Source organism: Dipteris shenzhenensis, chromosome 31 (assembly GCF_047967505.1).
Source record: "Dipteris shenzhenensis isolate YYH24624 ecotype China chromosome 31, Dip_SZ_1.0, whole genome shotgun sequence".
In the NCBI taxonomy this organism is placed as follows: Eukaryota; Viridiplantae; Streptophyta; class Polypodiopsida; order Gleicheniales; family Dipteridaceae; genus Dipteris; species Dipteris shenzhenensis.
The window spans coordinates 1142900-1158342 of record NC_141626.1 but is presented as its reverse complement, the minus strand read 5'-3'; the positions used below and the strand labels follow the sequence as shown (position 1 = coordinate 1158342).

At 45.3% G+C, this 15443-nt stretch overlaps 1 protein-coding gene across 5 annotated transcripts; it reads right to left on the bottom strand.

Moving 5' to 3' along the window:
• Positions 1 to 116: 116 nt before the first annotated feature.
• On the bottom strand, positions 117 to 14348 carry LOC147880883 (uncharacterized). Of its 5 annotated transcripts, XM_087402423.1 has the most exons (10): positions 13876 to 14003; positions 13309 to 13408; positions 12355 to 12595; positions 12183 to 12260; positions 2849 to 2989; positions 2690 to 2758; positions 2410 to 2570; positions 1062 to 1739; positions 737 to 962; positions 117 to 654 (listed from the first exon to the last, which is right to left on the bottom strand). In XM_087402423.1, exons 2-8 carry the CDS (start codon positions 13357 to 13359, stop codon positions 1719 to 1721), a joined length of 762 nt encoding a protein of 253 aa, XP_087258549.1. In that variant the 5' UTR covers positions 13360 to 13408; positions 13876 to 14003; the 3' UTR covers positions 117 to 654; positions 737 to 962; positions 1062 to 1718. The 5 variants fall into 5 exon arrangements, with proteins under 5 accessions (XP_087258549.1, XP_087258547.1, XP_087258550.1 ...); XM_087402421.1 differs by lacking the exon at positions 13309 to 13408 and having other exon boundaries at positions 13876 to 14074; XM_087402422.1 differs by lacking the exon at positions 13309 to 13408 and having other exon boundaries at positions 118 to 654; positions 2410 to 2567; positions 13876 to 14074.
• Positions 14349 to 15443: the final 1095 nt, after the last annotated feature.

The window sequence follows — 15443 nt, the reverse complement described above, 5'->3', positions numbered from 1 at the left end:
GAGCTGTTACATTGACATCAGATAAATAAATGCTGCTCCAATTGATTTGAAATGAAAATTGAAGGTAGAAACCACAACAGCAGAAAATATGTTGGGACAACTCAATGTTTCAAGGCAATCTGAATTTATTTCTCATGAACATAAAAGCTCAAACAAACAACTGTGGATACAGGTGATGTATATACTTTGAGACAAAGAACATTGGATTTCCATGTCATTGGGAAACCACTTATTACATCAGAAATTGGAAGGAGCTCAAGCAACTCGCTCCTTGTACTATGCAACATCATCATGCATTGGGCTCAAAGGCTATGATGGAACCAGCACTGTTTATTGTGAAGCTGCCACTAGGCTTGATGTCAAGCAACAGCGAACGAGTTTGAACAACACTAGCAACGTGGAGTTCCAGGAATGGAGCGTCTATCCGGAGAAGAGCGTCCACATGGTTCCCACGACTCTGCACAGAAACATCTGAAGCATCTGGCAAAAGGATCCATCCAGTCAAGCAAGGAGTTTTGACTATACGTTGCACGGAGTCACATGTAAAACAAAAAGGACGACCCGCCTCACGGCTAACTTGTACGCCCCCACAAGAAGCACACTGGTAGTCAATAACTGAGCGTTTAGATGAGTGAAATGAAGCACCCCCGTCACCTGCAAAATAAATTAAATGAATCATTCACACAAAGAGCATTATGTATGTACTACAGAGCCTTTAATTGTCATGAAATCATACCATCCGCCCGTACCCCAAGTCCGAAACTTGGCTCGTGAATGCTTGTTGTAATTCCTCTCTTTTGGCCATCCGGAATGTCAGCTAGAGTAGTAAAATCAAAAAAACCCAATCCATTTTTGCCACGCATGTAGGAGACATTTCTCAAGGTGTACATGACAATGCCCTCTTCATGGTACTCCTGGATTAAGCGTGACAACACATTCTTGCGCTCACCAACAAAGTGAAGCTAGTGAAGCTGAAAGAATGATGTTCGAAAGTCAGATTAACGACTAAGACGAGTGCCATCTTCTCGCAAAATAATATATGACAACATAATGATACTCACAATAGCTCGGTCTTCATGCAACAGCCCATCCGCTATTGTCAAAGATGTGTCTGCCTTTATTATCACAAGAGCAATTGTGCCAACAACTGTAGAGATGGTCCCCCTGGCTGTACAAATGATAGAAGATGCCCAAGGCACGTAGCAAGAAATTGTCGTCTCAGGAAGCATTCTAAGGACACTGTCAAAAGGTTCTCCTCTAATAACATTCGTAGTTGCATCTACGTGAAGAGAGAAGTTGCATGTTCCACCTTCACCAACAGTTTTCTTAACAATGGTGGGACCCTCAATCCAATAGAAGGAGTCAATGACTAGGTTATCTCTATATTGGGGCACATACACATGTGGCACAACCAAAGTGACTGTCACAATTGTCGTCGTCAGTGAAATCAGCCCTCAAACAAGTGGGATATGATGCCTCCCTAGCCTTATAAGTCCCATATTTTACTAAAAGCCTCCCCTCAAATGCAAAGCGGAATCGTATGAACTCAGACAACTCCGCAATTCGTAGTACCGGAAGTGAATTTCCGCCTTGCACAAAGTTGGGTGGAGCAGCAACTAGTGCAGCTGTTGGACGCTCTGGTGCACACAAAGGAGGCTGAGAAATGGACCTAGCTACAGGATCACTCAATTAATTCACATCCTCAGATAATTCCTGTTTCACTGATGAGCTTTTACTTGCTGCAAGCCAGCGTACAACTGTGTTAGATGAACTTCAACACAATTAAAAAATGCTGTGCAAAGAATATTGTGCCCCACTCATATCACCACTTACGCTGCAATCAAAGAGACTAGTGTGAGCAAGAGAATGGTATCCACACAAAGAAATTTTAGAGATCCAAGAATTCTGACATGAAAGGTCTGTACTACAATGTATGCCCAAACTGTTGAAACAATCCCATACAGAAAATTCTGCTTGGATTATCAATTAAGCCACATACATCACTAATTCAATGTCGAAAGTGAACAAGTAACCATGTATTAAATGAACGTTGTTTCAGACAACATACGGGACCTCATAACAGTCCACTATCTGAAAACAGCCAGTTCACTACATAGGACAGCATGTGTTCACGATGATGTTCGCTGCAATTCCTAGGCTCAAAAGCGCATTACAAACATAAAATTCTAAGGTCACTATGACCTATGGCGAAGTTCGCCTTCTCACAGAAACTACCACTGATTTGTCAATGCACGAACTATACTTGCAACAGTAACCACATAGCCTACGGTTTCTGTAAAAAATACCTGCAGCAAAAAGAACAATCGTGGACAAGTGTCACTACTATTTTTTTAAAACATCTATCGCTGCCATACAATAGCAGATTTCCCCAAATTTCTATATGATTACCTTCAGCATAAGCTTGCCTGGCCGCAGCAAGAAAAGCTTTCCTTTAAGTTTCGCAGAGCTAGATTTCTTAATCGCACCAACATTTGAAATGCCACCGGGCTTCAAAGCCTTACAGTACAGAGTCATAGCCAAAGGTGCATTGGAGGAAGCTGTATCCTCTACTGAACGGAAAAAATAACCAATACGTGGGTAAACAGATGATTAACACAGCCTGGAACTTACTTTGAGACATTAAGGTTAATATAAAAACAAGTCCACCACAAATGATCCATTGACATACCTTCAATATTGGTCATTGGAAACTTGGATGATTGACCAACTTCTCGTGTGGTGGTTAGTGGTGATAAGCCTACAGAATGGCAGGCAATGACCATTGCAATAAAACAAAACTAAAGAGAAAAACAAGCACACATAACTAATGCAGATGCTTTGCGCTTACCCTTGAAAACGCTGCTACCCTCATCGCAATAAATGTCAACATCCTGCAAAGGCTCTTTACCCTTCCAAGTGTGCTTCTCCCTAGATTTCTCGTAAAACAATGGAACCCCTTCCACAAAAGAGCGTGACAACGGGCTGTAGCCTGCAGATTCTTCAGTAAGAAATGGGCAGAAAATTATATACATGTCCTCATTCCATCTTAACTTTTGCCCCAGTCAGTCAACAAGCAATACATTCCTTTAAACCATGAGCAATAACAATTGTGAATGACCATTCGAGATTCCCATTGCTCTTTTCAAAGCATCTCACCATTGCATATGATTACCAGGTCCCTTGAAACAGATACAATCTTAATCAAATCAAATATAAATTCTATGTGGTATGTCAAAATCAGAGGGAATAAACCACACAATACCCATGGTTCGCACATAAATATGTATCCTCCTCTGCAAGCAGTTCATAATCCACATGTAAAAAATAATATATGAAAAGACAAAGGACACTAACCCTCTTGAAGCATAGAGAAAAGTCTACAAAACTTGGAAAGGACTCAAACTACTAAGTCACCCAACAGAGTGAAACAAAACAGTCACACGGCAGTGTTCAGTGAAGGACGCAGAAAATAGGATAGCCCTTCGTCAGAATTCCAGAGTTGACAGCTGCACCCAAGGAGTTCAATACACTATCACTAATTTATACAACGATCACTAATGACTATCTTTGTGAATCTAAACTCTGTAAATCTACCAATATGCAATCGTCATACTGAACGAACAGTTTTCATCGTTAAACAGGAACGAGACATTCAACGACCTGGAGGACCAATCCATCCAAGCATGTCAAAGTCGCCAAACATTGAGGACGTTGCCGTAGGATTTTGTAAATTTGCAGGTGGTTCAAAGGCTCTGCTTGTTCAAAGGCTCTACTAGTTCTGCGTTAGACGAATGACAAAACAAACGACAACATTCAATGATTCAGATGCAAACGACCAACATTGTAAGAAATCCTAGATTTACTATATTTAGAAATGTGCTAAGGAACAGAAAGGAGACTGAAATAGCAGAGAACAAGGAATAATTGTATTGCTTGAATGTCTGTAGGGTATCTGTTGTGTGTCATCCATACAATTGGGCCTCTCTTATATAGAGAGTGAAGAGTCACACATGAAAAGGTGTGTACTCCAAAGGGTATGTGCATGAAGAGGTGTGTACCCCTTGTGAAGGGTGTGACCCTTGATGAGAGGGTACATTACAATAGGAATGTCTCTTCAATAGGATGTCTCCTGTGAAGGGTTGTGCCTCATTAGGAAGTGTCCCGTCAAAAGGGCAAGTGTCTCGTCGAAAGGGCATACCCTTCCACAAGTGTCCATTCATCAAACCATCCATAAGTCTAGAAATAGAGAAAGGAATACGTCACAGATCGTGACATCCCCTCCCACTCAAAAGAAGACCCTGGTGGAGATAATGAACTGATGTAGAAAATATCACGGTATATTCTGAAAATACTGCTGTAAAATGTCAGGGTACTGCTGTAAGTCTTCATCAGACTGCCAAGTAGCGTCGGAGTCATCCAGATCTCACCAAAGAACAAGGAATTCCGTGATAAGTCGATGTCGAGTCTCTTGCTGTCGATGGTCCAGAATACGCTCAGGAATAAGAAGAACATAATCGTCTTCCATTTCTGAAACATAATCACTTGCAGGAGGAACTGCTTCATCGCCTGGAATGTATGTCTTTAGCCAAGAAATATGAAACGTTGGATGGATTTTACCCCATGATGGTGGTAATTCCAATTTGTAACATAAAGGTGAATTTTTCTTGACGATCCGGAAAGGTCCATAGTATCTTGGTCACAACTAAGGAAACACAGACTTAACCGTCTTATAGCGATGTGGGGCTACAAATAATAGCACCATGTCACCAGTGTCAAATTCCAGGTGACGTCTATGTTTGTTGGCAGACCGTTGATACCGCTCTTGCGCTTTTCGCATATGATCCCTAACTTGCAGGAAAATGTCTTGCATTTCTTGAACCAGTTGATCAGCTAGGGCCACCTAATGTTGAAGTACAAAATTCGTTGGTACAATCAGAGTGTGTCCATAAGCTGCTTGGAATGGAGTCATGCTGATGGCACTATGGAAAGAGTTATTATAAGCAAACTCAAGGAGTGGTAGATACTCTTTCCAAGCTACTAGGCGTGACTGAACATAATGTCGAAGCATTTCTTCCAGAACTTGGTTGACTCTTTCAGTCTGGCCATCTGATTCTGGGTGGTAGGCTAAACTGAACAGTAGAGTTGTACCCAAAGATTCGAACAGTGAAATCCAAAAGTGACTGGTAAACTTAGGATCTCTGTCGAATATGATCTTCTTCGGCAATCCATGGTGTTGGAAGATGTGTTGTATGAAAAGTTTGGCTATGTCCGGAGCCTGTGCACTGCTTTTGCAAGCAACAAAGTATGCCATTTTGGACAATCGATCAACAATTACCATAATCTGAGTGTTACCTCTGGAGGATCATGGTAGTGTTGTAATGAAATCCATGGAAATACTTTCCCACCTTTCAATTGGAACTGGAAGAGGCTGAAGAAGTCCGGTTGAAAGTCGTCGGCTTGCTTTCATTTGTTGACAAGATAAGCAAGATGTAACCATTTTGATGACGTCGCTTTTCATCTGAGGCCAGTAGTACGTTGCACTGAGTAACCGATAAGTCTTGTTGATGCCTGGATGGGCAGCATAAGGAACTACATGATGCTCTTTTAACAAAAGACGTCGAACATCCTTGTCATGTGGTACACAGACGCGATCTTGATAATACAAAAGGTCGTCCGTATAAGAATAGGAAGAGAAAATCTTTTGTTCGGAAGTCGAAGGTTGATCTTTTGAAAGAACCTGTACTGCTGTGCCGAAGTCTTTATCATTGAAATACTTTCCTTTAAATGAATTCGGAACATCCACAGATAATGTAGAGATTACCATAGCTGATGCTAGAGGTAACCTGCTGAGAGCATCTGCAACTACATTGCATAGTCCTGGTATGTACTCAATGGTCATGTGAAAGTTGGCCAGAAACTCAACCCAGCGTGCTTGTCGAGCGTTCATGACTGGCTGAGTAAAGATATACTTTAAAGAGTGATGGTCTGTCTTGACCACAGAGACGGCTCCCATGAGATAATGTTTCCAAGAGCGATAAGCATGTACAACAGCAAGAAACTCCTTATCATAAACCGGGTATCGGGTTTGGATATCAGAATGTTTATGGCTGTCAAAAGCAATAACTCTGCCTTCTTGCATCAAGACTGCTCCTGTAGCGATGTCGGAAGCGTCGGCCATGACCTCAAATGGAAGATTTGGGTCAGCAATAGGCATAACTAGTGTGGTAGTGAGTGCTTGCTTGAGTTGTTGGAAACTATACTCTGTTTCGGGAAGCCACTGAAAAACTGCTGTGCTTTTCAATAATTCGGACATAGGAGCTGCGATTTCGGAAAACTGATAGACCTTTGTATGGTAGAAGTTTGCCAATCCGAGAAAGAGCGGACATCATGAACATTCTTAGGAGTAGGCCAGTTTTGGATTACCTCGACCTTCTTGGGATCCACAGAGATGCCTTGAGCTGAAATAACATGTCCCAAATATTCGAGTTGGGTCTTGAAGAACTCACTCTTCTCAATGTTGATATATAGAGAATTTGCGCGGAGAACTTCAAAAACTTGATGAAGATGTTGTTTGTGCTCAAGTAGGGATCTGCTGAAAACGAGGATGTCATCGAGGTAAACGATGACGAACTTATCGAGGAAAGGCCTGAAGATATCGTTCATTAATGTCATGAATGTGGCCGGGGCATTGTTTAACCCAAAAGGCATGACCAAACATTCATAGTGTCCATACTTCATTCGAAAAGCTGTCTTGTACTCATCGCCTTCTCGTATGCGAATTTGATGATAACTTGAACGAAGATCAATCTTTGAGAATTGTGTTGCGTGTAGAAGTTGATCAAAGAGGTCATCGATGCGAGGCAATGGATACTTGTTTTTTATAGTGAGCTTGTTGAGGGCTCGGTAGTCGATGCAGAGGCGCATGGACTTATTCTTTTTTTCCACAAGTAGTACAGGAGATCCGAAAGGGCTGCGACTGGGCCGAATGTGACCTTTGTCGAGTAGTTCGGTGACCTGTCTTTGGATTTCTTCATTTTGAGTGTAAGAAACCCGATAAGGAGGTTTCGACGATGGATTACTACCGGGAATAAGTTCGATTGAGTGATCCACTGGTTGTCGAGGTGGTAACTGCTTTGGCAATTCCTGTGGACAAAGATCCAGATAGGGCTAGAAAAAAGGTTGGTTGAGGTATTCAGGAGGATCCTTTGTTGGTGGCTCCTCTACTGCCGTAACCAACAGAAGTGAAGTCTTTACTTGACGTTTACGAACCCACTTCTTTACTTGTAGGGCAGAGGCAACTGGGTTGAAGGAAAGTCCCTAGAACCAGTTAGCTCAATAAGTTTTCCCTGGTGGACAAACTGGATAGTATGGCTATGAAAACTGATTGATGGATCATAGTCGTAGAGCCATTGTTGTCCCAGTATGACATCGTACCAAGAAAGAGGCATGATGTCGAAGTTCAACTTGTCCGTATAATGTTGGATGCGAAAAGACAAGTTTTTGATCCTGATGTTGCACAAGAAAGTAGTTCCATTTGCGAGTTCAATCTCATAGTCCATGAGACTAGGACTGGTGGTCAACCGAAGTTTGTCGACCATAGAACTAGCTAGGAAGTTATGAGAGCAGCCACTGTCGATGAGGATAGTGACCGTTGTTCCACGAATCGATCCTTGAACACAAAGTACTTGAGTGGCCAGGGAAGGTTCGGGGTTGCTGGCAGGGCTCAGGTGGATGGTATTCGCCATTCGAACAGCTTTGCCTTTCTTGTCTTGTGCTGGGGTAGCGTCTTCTCTTTGGTAAGTGCTAGGTTCCATATTGGAATTTTGCTTTGGTCGCTTGGGACAATCGAACCATCTATGGTCGCCTGTACAGATGGTACAAAGTCCTTTTGTGCTGGAGCTGTTCTTCTTGTCAATGGCCGCACCTTTATGTTGGGGATGTCGGTAATGACTTTGTGAAAAAGAAGAAGCGCGATCCTTGGAGGAGTGCTTCTGTTGAAATCCAACAAATGATTTCTGAGTCTTCTGGGGATCTTGAGACTGTCGCTGACCTTGATTACCGGAGTTTTTTCGAAACCTGGCGAGCACCTTTGGCCATAGGAGAGTTTTGTGTGCGATTAGCACTCTGCTTCCCTGTGTTTAGGAAATCTGTAATGCGCTCTGCGTAAGCAATAGCGCCATCTGTGGTGGTGATATTGGCTTCAAGAACATCAATGCGTAACGAGGGTTGTAGGCCTGAGATGAAAGCATGAAGGCGATCATCCTCAGTTAAACCATCAATCTCTAGCACCAATGTGGTGAACTGAGAGATATAAGAAGACAGGGAACCCGTTTGCTCCAACTGTCGAAGTTTTGATCGTGCTTGGAAGTCCGCATTAGCAGGTACAAACTGCTTACGGAGCACGTGTTCAAAACGTTCCCAAGTTAACACACTTTTTCCGTCCTTTAAGCGTCTTTGCCACCATAGAAATGCTGTATCCTTCAGGAGGGAGGCTGCCAAGGCGATCTTTTTGCCTTCCGTGAGGTCAACAGTGTCAAAATACATGCGCATTTTAGCGAGCCATTGGTCAACAGTTCGGCGATTACGTTGACCAGTGTAGGCTTCCGGAAGTTTGACGTCAAGTCGTTTTGTTTTGGAAGCTTGAAGTAATCGGTAGAGAGTACTGTGTGCGATTAGCACTCTGCTTCCCTGTGTTTAGGAAATCTGTAATGCGCTCTGCGTAAGCAATAGCGCCATCTGTGGTGGTGATATTGGCTTTAAGAACATCAATGCGTAACGAGGGTTGTAGGCCTGAGATGAAAGCATGAAGGCGATCATCCTCAGTTAAACCATCAATCTCTAGCACCAATGTGGTGAACTGAGAGATATAAGAAGACAGGGAACCCTTCAGTGAGGTCAACAGTATCAAAATACATGTGCATTTTTGCGAGCCATTGGTCAACTATTCGGCGATTGCGTTGACCAGTGTAGGCTTCCGGAAGTTTGATGTCAAGTCTTTTAGTTTTGGAAGCTTGAAGTAAACGGTAGAGGGCACGTAGTTCAGTGTTTTCTACCTCTGGTAGGAATGAATCCGCATAGTCGTCTGGTTGCGTCACGTCATCCTCTGTATGTGTGGTACTGCGAGAATCTTGAAGTTGTTGAACTTTCTGGACCAAGTCGGAGATGCTGTCCTGAAGCTGGGAAATTTGAAGTCGCAGTAGTGATTCGCCTTGTACGTTGACTTCAGGGGTCTTTTTTGGACTTGATTCTTTGATCTCTGGAGAGGCTTCACGCAAGCGTTGCGACATATCGAAGATCGCTGTGAGAAACGCGCGAACTTGCGCTCTAGTTTGTACCATTCCTAAAGAGGATTCAGGCTGCTCCCTGAGGTTGCTCATGTTGGAGGGGGCAGACGAGGCAGGATGGAACCACCCGTGGAAATCTGGTAAAGGAGGTCCTATCTGAGGTAACACTGGTGATGCCGAAAGTGGTGTTACTGCTCGTGAGAGGACAGGAGTAGGTAGCAGAGTCCACGGATCTGAGAAGGGATAAGGAGCTGCTGTCGGAAGTGGAGGATATCCAAGAGAAAGAGTGCCTTCGGAGTGTAAATACTGTCTTGGAGAAGGTACAACCTGTAGAGAAGGATATCTGGGAGCTGAAGGAGGTGGAGAATACCCTGGAGATGCCGAAGGTGAGGGGTAAAATTCTCTCCAAAGATGGACAGCAAACTCTTGAGGAATATCGGGTTCAGGATATCTTCGTGTCTCATGGAACACAACCTGTACTGTGCTGAGGAAGTAATGTAACTGAGGTGCCTCACGCAGAAGGTAGAGGATGTGGTCCAAATCACTAGGAGGGCACATGACACATGCAAAAGCTCCGAAATGGGCTGGCTATGCAATTTGAACACGATATTGTGTTGTAGCTGATGCCTGAGGTATCCTTGAAATGCCGGGTGAATTACCAGGGATTTCCGTGCTTTAAGGTAGATTCCTTCATTTGCTGTAATTTGTTAATGGGAAGAGAATCCTTAAAAGCAGATTGGAAAGACTCCACCTGGCAATAATTTAATCTGCCAAATTGTTGCGTAGAAGAAGGCTGCAAATCGCTGTCCGGAGATCCATGTTGCAGTGGTTTGCGAGGAGCGAATCGAGGCTGGTCTGGTCCGGGCTATTAACAGGATGTCTTCATTGCGCGAGGAACTGCAACTGGTGCTGATTTGGCAGGACAAAAATGGCGAAACAAGGGGGGGGGCTGCAGGCTGTCAATGGCGAAGCACATGGCAGTTCCCAAGGCTGGACTGCGCAGGAAAAGGCAGGAGCGAAGGCTTGGCTGGCAAGGACTGCGCAGGAGGGGGGGGCTGTGTGCTAGAGAGGCCAATGATTTCGCAGGGGGGGGCACGTGCTGGCGAGGCCAATGAATGCGCAGGGGCTGGCATGCTGGAGAGGCGAGGCTGCGCAAGGGGCTGGCGTGTAGTACGGCGCAGGGCTGCAGGCAGTACGGCGCAGGGCTGGCGGACAATACGGCACAGGGTTGTGCAGGGCTGTACGGCGCAGGGCTGCGCAGGCAATACGGCGAGGGCTGCGCAGGGCTGTACGGCGCAGGGCTGCGCAGGCTGTACGGCGAGGGCGAGGGATGCGCAGGGCTGCCATGCAGTTCCGTACGGTGCAGGCCGTACGGAATATCCAGGAGAGGCTGCGACTTTTCATGGGGGCTGCCTAAGGTGGTTAGTTGCCCCAAAAATTAAGTTGGGGGTTTAGTTAACCCTAGGTAGCTAGGGTAAACCTAAGGGTAGGGGATGGGTTTATTTGTTTCCCTCTTTACCCCTCTAGGTACCCTTTTGTAGGTACTTGGGGCCTAAAAGGTGTGCCTATTCGAAGGGGTGTGACCCTTGGAATAGGTGCACCTTTTCATGAAGGGGTGTGTCCCTGTTTTGAAAAGGGGTGTCCCTACATGAATAGGTATGTCCTTTTGTCCACGATGGGGTGTGTCCCTTGAGTGAGGAGTCGAGACTCTTCATCAAAAGGTGTGTCCCATGGTGGAAAAGATGTGTCCCTTGGTTTTGGGACAGCCCAAGCACCTGAAAAGACACGATTTTTGTCGTGTCCATTCACATCAACTTGTGATGTGTGGGAGATGGAGAGGCCATTGATGACTTTAGGCAGGGTTGGCGCTTAAAATTTTTACGCTCATCCTCTCCCACTCTTCCATGCACAACGTGCACGGATGCCCTTCTAGCAGATAAGACGTATCAGATCGGCGCTAGAAGGTGGGGGACATTTCCTACAGGCAGGAGCGAATTTTGCTCTGATACCACTGTAAGAAATTCTAGATTTACTATATTTAGAAATGTGCTAAGGAACAGAAAGGAGACTGAAATAGCAGAGAACAAGGAATAATTGTATTGCTTGAATGTCTGTAGGGTATCTGTTGTGTGTCATCCATACAATTGGGCCTCTCTTATATAGAGAGTGAAGAGTCACACATGAAAAGGTGTGTACTCCAAAGGGTATGTGCATGAAGAGGTGTGTACCCCTTGTGAAGGGTGTGACCCTTGATGAGAGGGTACATTACAATAGGAATGTCTCTTCAATAGGATGTCTCTTGTGAAGGGTTGTGCCTCATTAGGAAGTGTCCCGTCGAAAGGGCATACCCTTCCACAAGTGTCCATTCATCAAACCATCCATAAGTCTAGAAATAGAGAAAGGAATACGTCACAGATCGTGACAAACATTCAACGATTCAGATGCCCACCGTGCGTATGCTCTCTACTACACCAGTGTTGTTCGTCCTCATCGATTGGACCTTGGATCATTTGCACTGGCGTATGGGCCCATTATTTATGACACACCAACAGCAAAAGAAGCAATGGTATGTTTCGATGGACGGTCGTGGGCACTTACTAGTAATCGAATAAAGGACTAAATCGTACCAAAGTTTCAGTAGACAGACCTTCATTTTGAAAGCCCTTATGATGACCTGCGTGTTTAACCTACTCCCATGATCACTTCACTCAATAGACTGCAGAATGAAATCAGGATTTTTGTGGAATGTGTGGACATTACAAGAGGGAAGAATGAACAGAACTATCTAGAAAGAATGAACAGAACTATCTAGATAGGCCGCTCACAATACACAGCACCCAAGACTCTGAAATTCTTCGACGATCCAACTCGCACACAACGGAGAAACATATCACAAACCGCTGGACTCCGAACTGGCATCGTATAGTTTGTCGTCCGACTTCTCTTGTTGATAATTACCAAAGTTCTTCTCCAAATCTGCGGGAAATCAAGGAAAAAGAAGGGAAGTAACAAAAGGAAGATCAATTTGAAGTGAAGGAAGATGAACAAAAACGAACGAAAAGTGTGAAACCTCTCCCAAAAGCAGTGCTTTCAGTATCCATGGCCTCTACAATGCTCTCGGTTGTCTTGCTGGCTTCCATAGCTCGTACAGAAGATAAACGATAGGATAGAAGTCGTCCGATGAAGCAGATTTTTGGAAAACAGAAGACAACAGTGAGTGGAGGTAACGAAAAGATGAAAATGAAAAGAGGCCGCCGAACAGACACAGCCAGCCAAACACCTCCGAAGAGCCACAGCCAGCCAAACACCACCTGCAGAGAAAAACTCCATGATGAAGCTTACCAGAGAAACACAAACCGCCATGCATCTGATACTGTGCCACCATCATGCATGTGACACTGCCAGGGTAAAGAAAGAAGATGCGCTTTGAAGACAATGTATACGAACAGACCGCCATGCATAGTTGTAGCACATTAGCGAATCATAAAATTGTGATTAAACAAAACAAATTAAATTGAGCATTTTTCTCATTCCCAACCAAACGTATACTAAGGCCTACCCATTCCGGGGCAGGCCAAAAAGAGCACTTGGATTTTTAGAGCGACTAGCAGTCGACATGATACATGCAAGACATGATATTACTGAGCATAGAGGAGTCTCTCACACACTCAAAATTTTCCAAGGCAAAACCCGTTTACAGGAGGAATCCAGATAAAAATTGCTACTTTATTGAGCCGGTTGTAGTCTTACGAGTGTCCATGATAAACCTTGGTCTGAATCACATAGGTGGATGTTTTTCCTTTTTCTATTTTGCGCGAGCGGGGTGGGGGGGGTTGGGGTTTGGGGGGGGAGGGCAAGAAAGTATCAATGGATGTCCTGTCTTGGCTAAAACACAGCTAAGATTCCCGTTCTACCATCACAAACATCATGGGCACGTTTGCATGGACTCATATGAGTTCTAACCCCAAGGCGGGGAGAGAGGCTTCAATGAACAGCAGAACCTTCACACATGAAGTAGCCTTACCATTAGGACAGTGACGAGACGATCAATCAATAAACCACAGAGCCTCCACATAGGATCAGGGCTTAGGTTGCCCGACAGACATCAAACTGGTTCGTGCTTTCTGACAACATGGGAATTTAAAGTGAGACTGCAGCACGAAAAGGATCTGGCAAGAATTGTTCGCAGACTAAAGAATCCCATACACGCTTTGTTGGGGGCGATAATTGGATTCAAATTTATACACAGTTCAATCCCTTTTCATAGATAAGCCCCCAAAACCCAAATGCCCCGCTTCAAAGTGTTTCCATAGCTTTTGACTGTCGAAACGAACGACATGTGCTAAAGGGTCTGATCCCTCGGGAGAGTCGTTGTAACACCAGGGGGGCGTGGAGTTGGCCCGGGGGCTGTCCTGTTCGTCGAGATCCGTAGGCGATCCGTTGCCGCATAGGCGTTTTTTGATATTTACCAACACTCTCCAGGCCACGGTGGAGGGAAGCTTGATGAAGGTAAGCGCCAACAAATGAAGTAAAGCCAAGGGGCAACAACAGACAGCAGCACAATCGGCCGTGAATCCCGCCGCACACTTACAGCACACATTCCCTTGGCAACCTCTTCGGTTGTCTCGCAACGAAGGGGATTTACTAGCATGCCGCGGCTGCTTCAATTTCTCCCCATGATGGAGTTTGCTGTCTCTATGTCCCCGTTTGATCCCCCGGTTCCTCCGTCTGTGAGGGGCATAGTCGAGGATTTCCGGTACTAAGTTATTGGAGGAAGAAAAGGAAACGTCGAATCCGTGGAGCTGAGAGGGAAAGATGGGGCCGACAGGATGCGAGGAGGAGGGATGGTGAGAGAGGGAGGAAGCGGAGAAGGGTGTGAGGTCGGTGGGAGAATCGAGGGAGGATGATTGGTGCGGATAGATGATGAGGGCGTTGACAGAGGAGTCGGCAGCGGCAGTGGTGGTGTCGTTGGGGGAGGCGGAGGCAGCCATGCCTGCCTCGCGAACCTCGCTCACAGCAGCAGCAGTTTGGATGGACAATTGGTGCATCTCATCTCATCTCATCTCATCTCATCTATCTTCTATCTAATCTTCAGCCTGTGCATAATTCCCCCACACGCACTCTAACTACTACATTTTGATACACGCTACTTTCTACTTACGACAAAGTTCTACTTGCCCTTACAGGCTGGCCCCATGGCACCGCTGGTTCGACTGGCAACTTGGAGAATCTCCGACTAAGCTCCGAGGGCACTTCCGGCTCACCAAACGTCTATGGCGTCCCCATGAAGATCGGCGTTGATCAAGGCATGTGTAGCTGGCAACCGCCTCCAACCTGCTACAGACTGGCTATTGCCAATATCGCCTTCCTCCCCTCTCCCGTGTACATATTCCTCCTCTTCCTGCGTTCTGAGCTCCATGGACACAGAAGAGGTTGTTGTCCTCACAGCTGCGTGCATGGCCATCGGAATGTGCATCCAGCAATGGCAATTGATGATGGACACCTTGTTCCAGCACAGGCCTTCAGTGTAGCCCAATGATGATGCAGAAAGCTCTGATAGTAGCACAAACAACAACCAAAACGACTTTACAAACAGAATGCTTCAAGCAACGCTCGTCCATACTGCTGGTCACCTGGTTAACAAGCAGCTACGTCAAGAGAGCCTGAGGAAGCTTCAGCGTTTGGCCTATGGTACGTGAAGCCAATGTCTCTCCACCGTTGGAGAAATTATTTCGAATACGTTGTTGGAGACAATGTTAGATTCGAGTCCACAATCAAACTACCGAGGGAGTTGTACCACTTCGTATGCAACCTGCTTCGAGAAGACCTCTCCCAAAAAGATATCCCACTGTCCCTGCAAGGTATTCCTACCAGAGTATTCCCTGTTGACAAGAAGGTTGCGATTGCAGTGCACAGGCTAGGCTCTAGCATGAAGCTCAGCAACATTTCAGAGATGTATGGAGTGAATCTACTGTTGGCCGAGTGGTGAGGTAATTTGTTAAAGCGTTGCTGAGGCACATGAACCGATTCATATGCTGGCCTGCAAATGAAGCTGCATCCGAGCAGGTCAAGTGAGGCTTCAAGACACTCAGAGGGTTCCCAAATTGCATGGGGGCTATTGACAATACCCACATTGAGATTGAGCTACCTAGGGGCGAA

Bases quoted from the DNA above. Each gene is read 5' to 3' on its own strand.
- LOC147880883 (XM_087402420.1), bottom strand. From the start codon at position 14,332: ATGCACCAATTGTCCATCCAAACTGCTGCTGCTGTGAGCGAGGTTCGC.